General features: G+C 42.5%; 1 protein-coding gene across 1 annotated transcript in view; it reads left to right on the forward strand.

Moving 5' to 3' along the window:
• Positions 1 to 2,951: 2,951 nt before the first annotated feature.
• USP42 (ubiquitin specific peptidase 42) overlaps positions 2,952 to 16,204 on the forward strand; it is a 41,977-nt gene continuing 28,724 nt past the window's right edge. Inside the window, exons 1-8 of the mRNA XM_074965287.1 lie at positions 2,952 to 3,056; positions 9,159 to 9,405; positions 11,496 to 11,696; positions 13,751 to 13,861; positions 14,066 to 14,168; positions 14,327 to 14,394; positions 14,741 to 14,811; positions 15,733 to 15,815. Of these exons, the coding sequence (XP_074821388.1) occupies positions 9,168 to 9,405; positions 11,496 to 11,696; positions 13,751 to 13,861; positions 14,066 to 14,168; positions 14,327 to 14,394; positions 14,741 to 14,811; positions 15,733 to 15,815 (875 nt within the window). The 5' untranslated portion in view covers positions 2,952 to 3,056; positions 9,159 to 9,167. The remainder of the gene's footprint in view (positions 3,057 to 9,158; positions 9,406 to 11,495; positions 11,697 to 13,750; positions 13,862 to 14,065; positions 14,169 to 14,326; positions 14,395 to 14,740; positions 14,812 to 15,732; positions 15,816 to 16,204) is intronic.

Here is a 16,204-nt window from a genome sequence, read left to right on the forward strand (position 1 = left end):
AGTTTGAGCCCCATTCTCCACTCTTTGTGAACCCCTCAGAACCCCATTATCTGCTTCATGTGTCTGTGTGTATATGTGTGAGAGAGAGAATGAGAACTATGCCCCATTTTGTTCAGTGCATCTGTAAGTATGCTAAACTCAGAGCCCCATTTTCTTCAGTAGCTGACATCTCTCATTGTTTTCAGTGGGACAGAAGCCAGAATGCCACCAACAAAGATGGCTTGTCCCATGGTGCTCTAAGGTTAGGAAACTTTACAGGAAACTGTGAAGGGGCAAGGGAATGTGAGGAGGAGGAGGAGGGAGACTCAAGGGGCATAGGAGAATGTGGGGAGTAGGAGAGAGTCTGCGTGAAGAGGGTAGAAAGGAGTCTGTAGGGGTGCCAAGGGAACAAGTGGACTAGCAAGAATACAGAAGAGGGATGTTGGGGAATGTGCAGGCAAGAGAGAAACTGAGGGGATGCAGGAAAATAGGGCGGGTCAGAAAGGAAGAATGTAAATTGTAGGAAACTGATGGAAAGGACGGAAAAATATAGAGGCAAGTGAACACAAAGGGCAGATGAGGAATAGGAGATTGCGTGGGAGCATGAAACAGTCAAATCTGGAAAAAAAAAAGCTATTGGTGCTCTCTGCCCACATTCACAATAGATTATGAATATATATTCAAACTATCAAGATGCATGGTCTCTGTGTTCCTTGGGCTCAACCTAAAGAACTGAGGCTTTGTCCTTAGTTATATTGGCATAGGTACATTTATCAGGGGTGTGAAAAAATACATACCCCTAGCTGACATAGCTAACCCAGCAAAAGCCCCAGCATAGACACAGCTATGCTGATAGAAGGGCCTTCTGCTGATGTATCTAATGCCATTTATGGAGGCAGTGTTTCTACAAAAAAACGCCTTCTGTTGGTGATCACTGCGTCTACATTAGTGGGCTATGCTGACATGGTTATGCCAACATAGTCTCTGTAGTGTAGACGCAGCCTGAGTAGCAACCAAATACACCAATGAGCTCTGCTTAGGCTGGCTTCTGAAGCTTCTGTGCTCCACTGGGCTTTCTGAGCTTGACCTGCTCTTATGGAGCATCAGTAAGTCTATGATTTAGTTATGGGTATTTTTAATAAAAGTCATGGACAGGTCATGGGCAATAACCAAAAAGTCACAGGCTGGTAACCTGTCCATGACTTTTATTAAAAATACCCCTAAGTAAATCTTAGGTGCTGGGGGGCGGTGGGGGGGTGCTTCAGGGGACACTGCTGATCCTGGGGTGGGGGCTCTCTGGGCCCCGCTGCTGCTGTGGTGGGGAGGCCGCCCAAGGCCCCATGCCACTGTGGGGAGGACGGCCTGAGGTCCCCCTGCCACCGCTGCTGCTCTGTGTGGGGATAGCCCGGGGCCCTGCCGCCACCACTTCTGCTCTGGGCAGGTGGCGGTGCCTTAGGGCCCCGCTACCACCGCTACTCTGAGTGGGGGTGGCCCAGGGCTCCACCACTGCTGCTGGGCACGGGGGTGCAGCCCGGGGCACCGCTGCTGCTCCTGGACTGCTACTCCAGGGCAATGCCTGGGACCAGCTGCCTGGGGCCACCTGAGCAGCAGCCAGTGCAACTGGCCACGGGGCCGCCCCAGCTTCTCTGGCAGCCCTGGGGTCAGCCGCAGCAGCCGCTGCAGAAGTCATGGAGGTCCCAAAATGTCATGGAATCCGTGACTTCCGTGAAAGACTCGCAGCCTTAAGCATCAGATACCCTGCTGGACTCTGCTAAGGCTTGGTCTACACTACAGAGTTAAATAAACTAACTAGTTTATTGGGGTTGGCTACTTTTTGGGGAAAGGAAGATGGTACTTTCCAGAGCTCACTCATTTGTGTGTTAAAAAAGTAATTAATTATGGATTGTAGAAATTCCTAATATCATCCTCCCTCTCTTTTCTTACATGCTTTTATGAGCAGTGAAATAGTTGACATTTAAACGTATTTTGACAGTGTTGACATGCAAACAATTTTACTTGAGCATCTGTGTTAGAACCCTTTGAAATGAATGGTGCAGTTCACACATCTCAGAGCTATTGTTTCAGGTTCAGTTAGCTTCAAAAATGTGAACTGAGTGTATGGCAGCAACTTGAGTAATGGTAAGCACTTGAGACTTCCTTTTAAAAGAAAATAAAAGCTTAGATTTTGGAGTACAAGATAGCAGCATGAAAGAGATGCTGGTACACCTAGTCTGAGCCCTGAATGGAGGCAAAATGTGAGGTTAACTGGGAGGAAAGTAGGACAGAGATACAGGAGAAGGATAGAATGGTAGCTTCCCAGCTCAGAGTTTAGGAAAAGCTAAGTGGAATCCTCATCCAAGTAGCCAGCAGTGAGCCCTGCATTAATATACGTGTATTTAAGGCTGAATTATAAACCTGAAATGATACAGTGCAAATTGGGGATAGATGGCGCCCCTCAAACTTCAAAGGCTTAAAAAACTGAACACATATTTTAAAAGTTGTGATTTCTTTTAAAATCGCATAATTTTAAAGCTCGTCATTATTTTCAAGGGGTATTGGATTCACTTTTGTCTGGTTGCGGTTGGCAATAGCCTCTTTCCTTAGCACGTGTTTGTGGTTCCCTGCAGTTCATACAGTTCCTGTAGTTTAATCATGGCCTGCATTTACGGCTCCATGCTGACCATACAGCTTGGCGACGGTCCCTAGGGGCGTGTTTGCGGTCCCATGTTGCCTTTATACTTTGGTAACGCTCCCTTAACTGGAGTTTGCGGGTCCCTGAAGCTCCAGCCCTCTGCGCTCCCTGCAGCTTTGAAAACAGCACCTGGGCCAGATCGCTGCAGCGCCCCCTGGCGGTTCTCGCGGGAGGCGCAGGGGCGGTGCTGGTCCCTCTGTGACCCGGAGGAGTTCGCCCCCCCACACCCCCCGGCCGGCGCCGGGCCCCGGATGCAGGAGGCCGGCGGAGGGACGTCATTGTTCCCCGACGGGCTGGAGCAGGAGGCGGAGCGGAGCGGCCGGGTTGAGGCGGGCGTTGCGGAGAAGGGGACCCGGCAGCACCGAGCCGAGCGGGGCCGAGCTAGGTAACGGGGCCGGGGAGGGAGACGGGCCGCGCCTCGGCCTTGCGGAGGCCGGCAGTGCCGCATGCTGCCCCCTCCCTGCAAATCAATGGGCCGGGGGAGGGGCCGCGGCGGGCGGGCGGGCTGGCTGGCAGGCGGGGGCCCGGCCCATCCCACCCCCGGAGCAGCGGGACCCGGCCCCTTCCCCCTCCTTGCGGGCAGTAAAGGGGGGAGGGACCCCTGGGCAGGGCAGGGCGCCGCCCCTAGGAGCGCGGCGGGATCCGGTTCCTTCGCCGCCGCCAGGCCCGGGGGGACCTGCCCCGGCGGGTGGCTACTCCCCTTTCCCCGTCGGGAGCCGGGTGTCCCGCTGCTCGCCGCGCTCCCGCGCCCAATTGCCCGTACCCGCTCCCCTCGTAATGGGGGATGCGCCCGAGGGCGGGGGTCATCGTCCCTGCCACAGGGGGCTGGGAGATTCGGGTTACCGCCCCCTCCTCCGCCAAGTCCAGCGTGGGGCTCCCGCCTCCCGTCCGGCCTTGTTACCTGCTGCTCCCCTTCACGGATGGGGGGGGGGTCTCATGGTACTATCTCCCCCCGCTTCTGCCGTTACCCCCGGCCCCCCATCTTAGCGATGGGCGGGTTCTCTCGTGAGCCCCCTCCCCATCCCATTCTTCCCCTCGGTGTGTGAAGGGGGGGCGCTTCTCTTGTACTGTTACCACCCCGCTTGGTTGCCATGGACACTGTCTCTCAAATGGGTGATTCCTTTACAGGCGCTTCTCCTCCTTCCCTCGCTCACTGTCTGGGCTTCAGGCCCTAACGTGTGGGGGAGAGGAACAAACTGAGGCCGGCGCTCGGTATTTGGTCCATCTGCTGTTACTAGGCCCAGAGCTTGTGCCACCCCTTTGCCCCTCTCCCCTTCCCTCCCCCCCCCTCGAAAGTAGGCCAGGTGGCTGCTACTGAATTTGGAGAATGGGGTGGGGGGGAATTTGTCCCCCATGTGACTCTCAGACACATGACATCGGGACTGCAGTGTTCAGGGTTTGGTGTGGGTGATTTCATGGCACCAGCACAATAGAATCATGATGGGCAATAGAGTTGGAAAAGGCCCATTAAACCACCCAGTCCATCTCCCCAGCTGCTGCAGAGCATAGGCCTTCCCAGGGAAGCTGTATCTGTTGTTTTTGATATTAGGAATATATTACTGATACTGGGATTATATATTTTGGGGGGAAAGGAGAGAGAATTGTAGCTGTGTTTTCTTTCCGAAATATTTCAATGCAATGTCTAGTGTGCCAGCTGGTTGGCACCCTCTACCTCTAGAGGTGGCTTCATTTCACTAGTGCTTTATGTACTGTGTGTAATTGGGAAAGTACTTTGGGCTGCATCTTTCATGCACATTCTATCCTCCCCGAATACTTTTTACATAGTAGGACCATGGATGTAAAATGACCCAAAACCCTGATGTTAAAAGTCTATGGTGTGAATAAATGAAAATATTCAGGCCAGTAATGAAAGTGTAAGGTCATTCGTGGAGGCAGTGAAATTGTAAGGGGAAAAAATGTGTTCAGCTGAGAACTGAAGTCAGAATGGAGATACCGAGATAGTCATTTTGGATCTGTTTGAAAGCAAGTTGTAGCTTTGGAATGGAGGTGGAGAAAGACTTCAATTTGTACCTTTTTTCAGACTTTCCCATTGTGTAACTTGCACAGCCTTCATACAGGTGATGCTGTGAGACCATAATGCTTTCAAGTGAAGTATCTGTGTGCTTTACAAGACAGAAAAATGTTTTTTTGAAGTAACTCTAAGGTTGTGACCCATAATTGGCTTCCAGTTAGGGATGGAATAATAGCCTTAATTTTGTATTTCTTAGCTTTGATGGTTTGTTGCTCTTCCTTACATTTATTTATTTACTGTTTAAAAAAAATCCTGCCTTTTAAAATCAGGTTGAGACTAGAATGCAACTTTCTTTCCCCAGTTGTTAGATGGCTATAATGTAAAGCTCTTTTTTGTATGTCAGTAGTATGTGGTTCCACAATGTTAACATATGTATATTAAAAATCATGAAAAGGTGTGATACATACCAATTTTCCATCATTACCATTTTATGTTTTAATTTTTTAAGAGTGCACTCTAAATTAGAAAAAGGTTCTTGCATAGTAAGATATATAGATATAATTTAAATATCTGAAGTTAAAACACTTTTTATGTTGCATTATTTTAAATAGGGCCAAATCGAGTTTTGTAAATATTGGTTTTATATATATTATATATGTATATACTGTATATAAGTGTTCCTGGGTGCTGTGATTTGTGTCAAGTATGCAGCCAGACCAGTGTTTACAGTCAGGTTAAACTGATAGTGGTTTCTAATGGAACTGCTGACATGATCTTAACAACAGTGATGCAAAACTCCATGCTGCTTCTAGTGGAAAGTAATTATATCTGTTGTTACTTTCTTAATACTGTGCTGGAGCAGATATTATAAGACATTGCTTGTATAAGGAAATACATTTACAATAGCAAGTGGTTTCAGAGATGTGTGTGGAAGAATGTGTGCAGGAGATAATATAAATATCAGTAGTCCTTAGGTCAATAAACTGAACAGCACAGAAGTTATCCTGAGATAACCGTTTTAATTTGGACAGTAGACGTTACACATTCAGAACAAGTGATGGATTTAATTTATTAGTAGTAGTAATAGTGCCTAGCAAATCTGTAGTACTTTTCACCAGGAAATTTCAAAGCATTTGTCAATCACTAATTCTCAAAAAAGCTTAAAAATAAGAAGTCTTGACTATAGTGTTCTTATTTTGTTTAAAATACTCAGTTTGTATTGGTGGTATTCTTTTCTTTTTCATTTCCTTTCACTCTTGTCCCCCCCCCCCCCCCCCCAGTGTATTGATGAATATTATTGAAGCATCTTTTGTTTTGGTTGAGAACATGAAAAACTGACTTTTAAGGGTATGGCACTTGCACATTGTGTATCAAAGCTTGCATCTGCAACTTGGTGATTGAGAGAATCTTATCTGAGACACAGGGAGCCAGGGACCTCAATCTAAGACATCTTTTAGTATCAGGATGGCTCCACTTCTCAATAAAATGAGTCCATAAAGTCTACTTAGAATTCTTTAATTGCAATTTTATGCATTTTGTTCTTAGTAATGGTGGATGGAAATGTCTAAATGTTGGGTGAATCCACTAGCATTCAGAGCCCACCCCCTTCATATAATTAAAAATTGACCCTATTTAAAATAGTTTCTCACTATAATTCTGGTATATTACCAAGCATACTTGGTAATCTTCATGTAGAATGAGCCCTGTAATTTAATTAGGACTCTTACTCAGAATTTGTGGTTTTGTGTGAGAACCTGGACACTCTCTGTTAACATAGTTTGCTTTATTTAACCTCCTTAATTTTTTATGAAAAAACACTTCCATCATATATCTTAAAGCTGTTTAAGACATACCATCTCATTCACGTTACAAGAACAAATACAAATGCTGCCATCCTTACTTATGTTAAGCTAATATGGCTGCTTGCGTGAGTAAAAGCTGCAGGATCAGATCCTTTGTGTTGAAATAAGATAATGTACAGTCTTGCTACAAAACTTGTTTTGATAGAAAGTGGTAACATATTTATTGCACATGCTCAATAGCACATATTTAAGGGACAACATTGCAAAATTTTTAAAATATTACTTTTTTAGTTACTACCCCTGCATGCAAGTTTCCCTGACAATTTGTGGTTTTAATCACATTTCCTTAATTTTTAAATAGGTTTCTTCTGTTCTACAGAAAAATTAGCACAAACTGGTGTCAAATGCGCAAAGTAAACAAACTGGAAAAAGAACTACCCTTTGGTCTAATCTTTCAGTTTACAATAATAGGTGTAACTGTGGTATGTTAAATTGTATGTTAAAATTGTATTTGTTTGCAAAAATATGTCCAAACAAATATTTCTTTGAAGGTCAAAAAAAATCCTAGAAGAAATAGGTATATAAATCTCTTTCTTCCCCCACCCCACCCCACCCCCAGAGGGTGTTCCTCTGGATATGTCCCATTCTCAAAGTCCCTGTGATGTGTGGTTCTCATAAATGTTAGGTGGGTAAGACATAGCTTCTTCTGCAGCCCGTCAGCAGTTCTGCAGCAGACAGGCAAATAAAGGTGTTTCTTTTCCCAGTATCTGGGCTTGAGCATATTACTTCTGTAGTGCTTCCAGATTTTGCCATCTTGAATAAAAGGCACTAAGCTCAAGATAAAAATACTTAGACGCTTCACCACTAAATAAAACTTAGTGTAGTTTTTAAGTACCGTTTGTTTGTATGCAAGTTTGTTATGCTAAATATAAAATGGCACAAGATACCACTAGATATATAGATTTCCTCTTCAATTGGTTTACAAACTTTTAATGTCATCAAATGCAAAAATGGCTGACCAATTTACACTTTTGTGCAGAAAATACTGTTGCAGTCAAAGCTGAATGCAAAGTTTTCCTAAGAGGTATTTTCACAAGGGTTTGCTATTAAACAATGCTGGTTACTGGGAAAAAAATCTCATGAAAGTCAAAAGTGGTGGTAGTGTAATTCAGCTGGAAAACTTTGTTTAGTGTGTCTTAGTGCATTTTTGAAACATTCACATGAAAGACTTAGTCCTCTAAATTATTTGTAGAAAGAACGAGGAGTACTTGTGGCACCTGAGAGACTAAGCAGTTTATTTGAACATAAGCTTTCGTGGGCTAAAGCCCACTTCATCAGATGCATGCAGTGGAAAATACAGTAGGAAGATGTATACAGAGAACATGAAAAATTGGGGGTTGCCATACCAACTCTTAACGAGACTAGTCGATTAAGGTGGGCTATTATCAGCAGGAGAAAAAAAAAAACTTTTGTAGTGATAATCAGGATGGCCCATTTCAAACAGTTGACAAGAAGGTGTGAGTAACAGTAGGGGGGGAAATTAGCACGGGGAAATAATTTTTAGTTAGTCTAATGACTCATCCACTCCCAGTCTTTATTCAAGCCTAAATTAATGGTGTCCAGTTTGCAGATTAATTCCAGTTCTGCTGTTTCTCGTTGGAGTCTGCTTTTGAAGTTTTTTTTGTTGAATAATTGTGACTTTTAGGTCTGTAATTGAGTGTCCAGGGAGGTTAAAGTGTTCTCCGACTGGTTTTTGAATATTCTAATTCTTGATGTCTGATTTGTGTCCATTTATTCTTTTGCGTAGAGACTGTCCGGTTTAGCCAATGTACATGGCAGAGGGGCATTGCTGGCACATGATGGCATATATCACATTGGTAGAGGTGCAGGTGAACGAGCCTCTGATGACGTGACTAATATGATTAGGTCCTATGATGGTGTCCCTTGACTAGATAATGGACAGAGTTGGCAACGGGCTTTGTTGGAAGGATAGGTTCCTGGGACAGTGTTTTTGTTGTGTGGTTGCTGGAGAGTATTTGCTTCAGGTTGGGGGGCTGTCTGTAAGCTAGGACTGGTCTGTCTCCCAAGATCTGTGAGAGTGAGGGATCATTTTTCAGGATAGGTTGTAAATCTTTGATGCGCTGGAGAGGTTTTAGTTGGGAGCTGAAGGTGACAGCGAGTGGCGTTCTGTTATTTTCTTTGTTGGGCCTGTCCTGTAGTAGGTGACTTCTGGGTACTCTTCTGGCTCTTTCAGTCTGTTTCTTTACTTCAGCAGGTGGGTATTGTAGTTGTAAGAACGCTTGATAGAGATCTTGTAGGTGTTTGTAGATCTTGTAAGTGTCCCACCCCTCAGACAGAGACAACCCCCATTTTTTCATGTTCTGTGCGTGTGTGTGTGTATATATATATGTGTGTGTATGTAATATAATCTTCCTACTGTATTTTCCACTGCATGCATCTGATGAAGTGGGCTTTAGCCCACGAAAGCTTATGCTCAAATAAATTTCTCAGTCTCTAAGGTGCCACAAGTACTCCTCATTCTTTCTGCTGATACAGACTAACACAGCTACCACTCTAAATTATTTGTGTCATTGGCAAAGATAATTGGTTTCATTAAGGGGAAAGTGTAACTGTTACCATTCTTTTCCTTGTTGAGTGCTTTTTCATATAATATTAGTTCTCATAACAAACAGAACTTTCAACTCTGTTTCAGAGATGAACAATGACCATAGTTGACAAAGTATCTGAGTCTTCAAACCCTGCAGCTTGTCAGAAACAGCCTTGTAGCTCCGTGGTACCCTCTACTGGAGACATGGACTCAGCCTCTGCAAGTTGGGGTGCTGTATCATCTTTGGAAGTTCCAAAGCACAAGATCACTTTGGGACCAGTACCTGGTGCTGCAGTTTATTCTAGTTCATCTGTACCTGATAAATCCAAGCCTTCAGCTCAGAAAGATCAATGTAAGTATGTCCTGTACCCCCCCCACCCCATGCAAATTATGAAAAAATAAAACCAGTTGCCATTTAGTAGTGTCTGCCATCCTCATCTTGCAGTTCTTACTCATTGGGGTAATCCTATTGATATAAAATGGGACTATTATGATTAAGGACTGCAGCAGCAGACTCTAATCTTGTGAACCATGTGAGACAGCTCAAGTGGCCAATGTTGTGAACTTAATTTGAACATGTTTACGAGCAATATAACAAACTTTTTGGGGCGGAGGTGGTGGTTCTCCATTACTTATAGTATACTTATTTACTCAAGTGTTTATTTCTGTAGAGAAGGATGTGTTTTATCAGTGTTGCTTTTTGTGGCCTGTATTATTTAGAGTTCTCTGAACATAACATTCCTCCTAAAATACTTGGTGTCAATATCCACATCACAGGAGGAGAGTGAAAAATTATTCTTGTTAACCTCTGAGGATAGGACAAGAAACAATGGGCTTAAATTGCAGCAAGGGAGGTATAGGTTGGACATTAGGAAAAACTTCCTGTCAGGGTAGTTAAGCACCGGAACAAATTGCCTAGAGTGGTTGTGGAATCTCTGTCATTGGAGGGGGCCTGTAATCTGAGCCCTGCCACCCAGTGCTGATGCCCTCAGGCTTGGCTTCCGCCCCAGGCTGTGGGGCTTTGGCTTCAGCTTCGGCTGTGGGCCCCAGCAAGTCTTAAGCCAGCTTTGGTGACCCCATTAAAACATGGTCGTGACCCAGTTTGGGGTCCCAACCCACAGTTTGAGAACCCCTGGTCTAGTTATTACATAGTCCTGCCTTGAGTGCAGGGAACTGGACTAGATCAGTGGTTTTCAAACCTTTTTTCTGACGACCCAGTTGAAGACAATTGTTAATGCCCGCGACCCAACAGAGCTGGGGATGAGGGGTTTGGGGTGTGGGAGGGGGCTCTGAGCTGGGGCAAGGGGTTGGAGTGCAGGAGAGGGTCAGGGGTCTAGGCTGGGGGTGCAGGCTCTGGGGTGGGGCCGGGCATGAGGGGCTTGGGGTGCAGGAAGGGGCTTTGGGTTTAGGGGGGGACTCAGGGCAGGGGATAGGGGTGTGGGGTTGGGACTCAGGTTTACCTCCTGTGCCTCCCAGTCAGCGGCGCAGCCGGGGTGCAGAGGGAGGCTTTCTGCCTGTCCTGGCACCGCGGACACGCTGTGCCCCGGAAGAGGCATGCAAGCAGCTCTGCGGAGTTCTCACCTGCAGGCACTGCCCCCCAGCTCTCATTGGCCGGGAACTAGCCAGTGGGAGTGCGGAGCTGGTGCTCGGGGTAGGGGCAGCACGCGGAGCGCTGTGTCCCCCTTGTCTAGAAGCTGGACCAGCTGCTGGCCACTTCCGACACCGCGTTGCGCCTTGGAACAGGTAGGTACTAGCCTGTCTTAGCTGGGCAGCACCGCTGACGGGACTTTTAACGTCCCGGTTGGCAGTGCTAACCAGACCCGCTAGGGTCCCTGGGTGCTGAGCAAGACAACCCAGTGCCTTACATGCCGCGAGGCAACCCGAACTTTGAGAAACACTGGACTTAATGACCTTTCAAGGTCCCTTCCAGTCCCACACTTCTATGATTCTATCATTAAGGGCTACTTATTGTGCTTGTTACTTGCTTACTTTGGTATCCTGTCATACTTACACTTTTTATGGTTTAATAATTATAAGTTTTCCTTGTAATTTACAATAAGGAAAAAAGATTAATTTGAATTATGAGTCAGATTGAGGAAGCTAGATAAAAAAGGACTTGCTTAGTTAGGTTACTGAAATCAGGACAATAATTAGTCTTTGTTGTATTGTCCCACATTAGTGCATTCTACTGTCTTAATTTTTTCCAATTGGCATACAAAACCATATCTTTTTACTGAGCTTGAGTTGACTTGAGAACTTGCTTTGTGGTACTGAGGCAGTCTTTAATACGTTACTCACCAAGTAACTACTAGAATGTAGATTATTATAATTAGTTTGGTTAAAGTTCTTCTAGATGCTCATGCATAAGGTAATGTTACTTTAGCATGATTTTAAAATTAAACAATTTTAATATCTTTAAAATGTGTTGGTATTTTTTGGCAGCTATTGGTGATGGCATTGCTCCGCCACAGAAGGTTCTTTTTCCAGCAGAGAAGATTTGTCTGAAATGGCAGCAAACGCATAGAGTTGGAGCTGGACTCCAAAATCTTGGCAATACATGTTTCCTCAACTCTGCTCTTCAGTGTTTGACTTATACACCCCCTCTTGCCAACTACATGCTTTCTCATGAACACTCTAAAACATGTGAGTACTTTTAAAAAGTATATTTTTTTTAAAAAAAGCTTTGTCTTAGCTCTAAAAGTGAAAGGACAGCAGTAATTCTGGAAAGGAAACTCCTGATTTTGCTATTCAACATCAAGGAGTGGATTTTGAATATCAGATGGTCAGTGGGCTTGTGGAGCAATCTATGCAAGATACTTAAACTTCAAAGTAAGGAGCATTTCTTCCCTTGTGTGAATTGTCAGGTCCACTGGAAAGTTATGTGCATAATATTTGTCATGAGTCTCCTGCTGGTAGCCACAATTGTGTTAAAGGTGACATAATTTAGAACACTGGCCACATGTCATCTCAGTGTTGCTGCATAGTCTAGTTTCCACTTTTCCTTACTGTTATACCAAGCAGAATTAAAACAGCTCTTTAACACACAATAAAATGTTCAGTGTCTCAACAGTTAAACCAGTAGACAGCAAGATGGAAACCGGCTTATCTCAGACATAGGCTCCATATTTATCCTAATACATACGTCAGTGGGATGGTGTTCAGAACTTAGGAATCTTTGTTCTTTGCCTTCATTTAAAAAAAAATCTTAATTCAAAATATTTTTCCTGATTTCGGTTCTTGGAGTTTATTAGTAATAGGTATGATGCATCCATTAATGGCAAAAGCTACATTTTTACTGCAGGTTTTCTTATGAGAATTTTTTTTTATTCCAATACCTGCATTATTTGTAATTGTATGTTGGTCTAGTAGCCTCCTGTTATATTCTGTCTTCCTATATGCTAAGAAATGCTATCATGTAGCTCTAGCTTGGGTTTCTTAGTTACATTTATATGAATTAATACTAAATTTGCTCCTTAAATAATTTTTTGGGGCCAAAATAACTTTGAAGAAACCCCGGCAGACCCCGATGGAGTTCACATGAGCCCTGTACCGTGCGGTTCTCCAGACTTCAAAGTGGGCTGGATGTAGCTCCCTCTGGTGTCCATCACGGTACTTCCTCGGTCTGTCAAATGCTTCTTTACGCCAGAGTTCAGTATGTTCCCAGTTCCTGTGAGCCTGGGAAAAAAGGACCAAGCTCAAGACACAAACTAGGGTTCCTCACCACTAAGTAAATCTTAATATAGATTTAAGCATATTCCCATTTATTGTAGACCGCTTTATGTAATAAAATGGCATGGGCTGCTATGGTCATGGGTCTGCTAGTAAGTATGTAGAGAGAAAATGAGCAGAAGAAAGGAGGGCTTAGAATGGCAGCTGAATGTTCTAGGTACCTGCATAGTCAAGACAACTAAGGCAGGTCAGGGCTTAGATACACACGTAACAGAATTTCATAAAAATACAGTATACTTTAGAAACTACAATTTCTCCAGATATTTGCACTTTTTATGTGGTCGAAGTCAGTTGGCTTCACCTTCATCAATCACAGTGCAGCTAAAGTGTCCAGGCACCTGCTATAACTCCTCATCTTTTGCATAATTAAATAATATTTTTCTCTATTTGTATTAGATCTTATTTTTCAAGAATTACAGTTTCTGCTATCACTAGAATCTGATAGTTGAATCTGGCCCAGAATCTATATTCAGTAATAAACAAAGACCACATTGGTTAACATAACTTCTATATACCACTGAGCAACTTGTTTCATTTTAGTCATACATATTTGTTGTGGTTTATATAGCACCCAAAAACGTAACACACTTGATATACATATAAGATGACGGGTCCCTGCTATGAAGATCTTATACTCTAAATAAGCTATATGCAGACAAAAGCGGGAGAGGGCAAGAGATGCAACATAAGATTGATTTTTTTGGTTTTGCATTTCAGTTTTTTTACTCTATCCTAAATTATTTCCTTTTGTGTTTAACTCATTCCTAACTTTACCTATTTCTGTGAACTGAACTCTTTTTAATTTCCATTTTTTAACCTATCATTATAGGTTTTCCACCTGTTCTTGTCAGCTGTTTTGAAAAAGAATAATTTTTGTGGAGATTGTTCCTATAACCTCCAGATTTTTTGAGATCTTCTGTAGATAAATATTTTATTAATTTGAGATGCAATGTTGTTTCGCTCCTTAGGCCATGAACAAGGATTCTGCATGATGTGTACAATGCAAGCTCACATTACCCAGGCACTCTCTAACTCTGGCAATGTCATCAAACCTATGGCTGTCATCAATGATCTTAGACGTAAGTCATGTCAAATAATCTATTTGTAAAATGCCATCTTTGTGTTTAGATATTTTATTGGCTTGTTTATTTGTCTGATTTTAATTGTAGTTTATAGAACTTAGAGTTTTTTATAACTTTATGAAGGAAAGTTTAAAAAAACCTTTATTTTCATCCATTTTCACATGTGAGACATATGGTGTAACATTTATATTTATTTGTTAGGGATAGCAAAGCATTTCCGGTTTGGAAATCAGGAAGATGCACATGAATTTCTACGCTACACTGTTGATGCTATGCAGAAAGCATGTTTGAATGGAAGCAACAAGTAAGTGCCAACAAAATAATATTTGAATATGCTGTCATTCCTATTCCTGTTTCCCTATAAATAGAACGGTACATGTTCTGGGCTTTCAAAAGAGGAAAAATTCATAGAAAAAAATAAATTGACTTTAATCTTCTGATCACTGCATAATTTATTTTCAGATTGGACAGACATACCCAGGCTACCACACTCATCTATCAAATATTTGGAGGGTACTTAAGATCAAGAGGTACTTTTCTAAAAAAAAAAAATTTTTTAGGAATGGTTTTGGCCTTATGACTGTATTATATGACTGAAACCAGGGTTAGTCCAGTTATTTTTTGTTTTGTTAATTTCTTGGTCAAGGTATAGTCAAGGTCCAGACTCCACAGAAAATAATAATAAAAAAAAATTATGATAATAAGTAAATACAAAGATTTCAGGGTCTGTTCAAAAGCGTCTAGCGGTCCAGATTTGGCCCAAGGTCTGCCTGTTGACTACCCTGACTTAAATGCTAATTAAGGTAATGTGTGCTAATACTTTAGGTAATAGACTAACTATGCTTATTGTGTTAAGTATTTGTATTTTGATTTCAGTAAAGTGTATGAACTGCAAAGGAGTCTCAGATACCTTCGATCCGTACCTTGATATTACATTGGAGATAAAGGTAAATTATTTTGTTACTCTGGCTGAATAGATTTTAAAAAGAAAACCCCTTAATTAACTGCATAGCTTTTGAAAATTTAAAATGTAGAATTTAAGTTGATTCTACTCATATAGTTCCGTGATGGATGTGACTTATACTATACTTTGTCCTTCTATGGTACCTCTTATCAATATAAATGGTCTGTGTATGGTTTACTTAATCTGGACAAGTATTAAAATAGAACATCATTCTGAAGACTTGAATCCACAGGCATGGCAATGCTATCTCATACTTCCCAGTTCAACAAAGATTTAATTGCAGAATGTTATACTGAGGGTCCATATTATTAAAACATTATTACTTTTACAATATATGTACTACAGATCAATTAGTAGTGTACTACTTTTACAGTATGTACCACAGACCTATTACTACTGTACTATGAAATATTATAAATAATTAAACCTCATCTATATTTGTCAAAGTGAACAGAGTACATTTTGTGATGTAATATATTCTGCAGTCCATGTCTCCTCCCCCACCCCCTTGTTCACAAATTCAGTAGTCTGCAGTGGATCGCCCTTAAAATCATGTTAGTTCATGCTACTGTAAGCTCAAGTGAGCAAGTGGTGTGTTCTTATGATATTTCCTATAACTCATGGAGGATAAGTCCATCAATGGCTATTTAGCCAAGACGATCATGGATGTAACCCCATGCTCTGGTGTCCCTAGCCTCTGATTGCCAGAAGCTGGAAGTAGACAGCAGGGAATGGCTCACTTGATAGTTGCCTGTTCTGTTCATTCTCTCTGAAGCACCTGGTATTGGCCACTGTCGGAAAACAGGATACTGGGCTAGATGGACCATTGGTCTGACCTAGTATGGCAGTTCATATGTTATGTTCTTATGTTCTAATGCATTGCACTGTTACCTTACCGTTTTAGACCGCTCAGAGTGTAAACAAAGCTCTGGAACAGTTTGTGAAGCCTGAACAACTGGATGGTGAAAATGCCTATAAATGTAGCAAGTAAGATGAATATTAATGACTTCTTAATACTAGATGCTTGGTTCTATCTATTGATTTATTATTGCATGTCATTTAAAAACAGTTATTGATGTTTTGCTTAATTTAGAAACACAGTGTAAGGTAAAATATCATTTGTTGTACCCAAGCGAGTATAATACAAAACATCTAAAACTTGGAAAATCTTTTTTTGGGGTTTTTTTTTTTTGTTTGTTTGTTTTGTTTTTGGGAAGGCCAGTTCCCTAATTGTTCTTCTGGGAGGGTTTGGTGTGGGGAGATATTTGTTAAGAGATGCACTCATTTTGGCTCTCAGAAGTGTTTATATACTATTATTGTCTATGCACAGTACTTTGTTCATGTTACTGAATCACACCATTTTAAAAGTGAAAAAA

This window comes from Natator depressus, chromosome 10, assembly GCF_965152275.1.
Source record: "Natator depressus isolate rNatDep1 chromosome 10, rNatDep2.hap1, whole genome shotgun sequence".
NCBI classification, from domain to species: Eukaryota; Metazoa; Chordata; order Testudines; family Cheloniidae; genus Natator; species Natator depressus.